Here is a 1,504-nt window from a genome sequence, read left to right as displayed (position 1 = left end):
TTTTCGACGAGTCGAACTCGGTCGAGCCCGGTGGCGGAGAAATGTCGAGTCGAGTCGAGCCCTGCAGCTCGACTCGTCCGACTTTGAGCCATGGTGCAGACTATACTCCGTTGTTAAGATCTCGGTGCTTTTCTCCAAAAGAGAAGAAAACCGACTGGATTGAATTGAATATTCGACCTGATGGTATGTTGACGAGACGGTCTGCACACAGAGTTGAGGAATGGCAAGGGTTCAAGATTGCAAGATGTGACGCTGAGCAAGAAACGGTTGCTCATTGTCCTAACTTTGGTGCCTCAGAGTCGGTTCAGTTCTGTGAGATAGACTGTGACGAGAGTACGACTAAGTTCCTCAATGATGCCCTCAACTATTCTGATGATGTTGAGAGTGGAATCATTGATCCTTCCTTGTGTTCCCTTTGCCCTCAAATGATTAAGCTAAGTTCGACCAATTTCAGTTTAGCGTCGTCGATATCGATGCCACTGGGTGACCTGAGCAACGCTGAGATTCGCCAACTGTTTGAAGAGCTGTGTAAAGCCTCTGTCGAAGATGGTTGGGTCTCTATTCTATTACATTATAGTGTGAGGTCTGAAAGGACTACCACTGGTGGTACTGGATTACCCAGCTTGTTGGGTGTCTTTGATAACGCCAAGTACACTGGTGTGAATGATAATCAGTGTAATGGTGCTGAGTTGAACGCTAGATATAAGATCGAAGATGAGTGCTACTTACCTATGGCTACACTGCAGTTGCGTAGAACTGGGTTAGATGGTAGTCCTGAATGTGCTGCATCTCTGCGTGATTTCAAGGTGAAGACTCCGATTGTAGACCCTGCCTTGTGTAGTACTGTGGTTTTAACTGCGATGATTACTGGGAAACCTCTGCAGAAGGCTATGGAAAAGGTTCTACAAGCTAGCTCTGGGTTATGTTTGGGCCAAAGTTGGCTGTGTACTCCAACAGTCTGGGTCGACAGAGAAGGTAAACAACTCGCTTCAACCAGAGTTAAAGAAGGAGATAGGTCTTCACATATGCATAGCAGGGAGCATAAGATGGCTATAAATTGGACACTATGGTATGCTCGTGATCTCTATGCTATTATGCAGGCTACTGCTGAAGGACTTAGAGTGGGTATGTCGATCACTTACTCTGAGTTAGATGCTTCTTACTGGAATAGATCCTGGGATACCAATAACTGGGTTTTAGCCGAGGGTAAGCTGCATCCTAAGGCTGGGTATCTCGCCTGCGTTATCTGTGATAAGTATCCGTCCTCACTCCTCAAGGTCTCTGAGCATATGGCTGGTGGGTATCGCAGTGTGAAACCCTATCAGCACTCTTACTATTTTAAAGGAGAGCTACAATCCTATACTGGGTCAAGAACTGAAGACTGTGTCTACTGTGAGGGTCGACCTGCTGCGTTATCTAATGAGAAGTGCGTGAGAAGCTCTCAGTGGAACAATTACTGGCACAGTCTGGTGCAAGCTCGGTTCTGTCTGACTCGCACAGTGTT

At 46.7% G+C, this 1,504-nt stretch overlaps 1 protein-coding gene across 1 annotated transcript; it reads left to right on the top strand.

Moving 5' to 3' along the window:
* Nucleotides 1–425: 425 nt before the first annotated feature.
* On the top strand, nt 426–1,296 carry Pmar_PMAR019371 (hypothetical protein; the record flags this gene model as incomplete). Its single annotated transcript, XM_002771375.1, has 1 exon — nt 426–1,296. A coding segment is annotated over one exon (871 nt), but the record flags the coding sequence as incomplete, so codon positions are not given.
* Nucleotides 1,297–1,504: the final 208 nt, after the last annotated feature.

This window comes from Perkinsus marinus (assembly GCF_000006405.1).
Source record: "Perkinsus marinus ATCC 50983 genomic scaffold scf_1104296962986, whole genome shotgun sequence".
NCBI lineage: Eukaryota > Perkinsozoa > Perkinsida > Perkinsidae > Perkinsus > Perkinsus marinus.
Note: the sequence above shows the minus strand (reverse complement) of the source record. Positions and strands in the feature narration are given on the sequence as shown.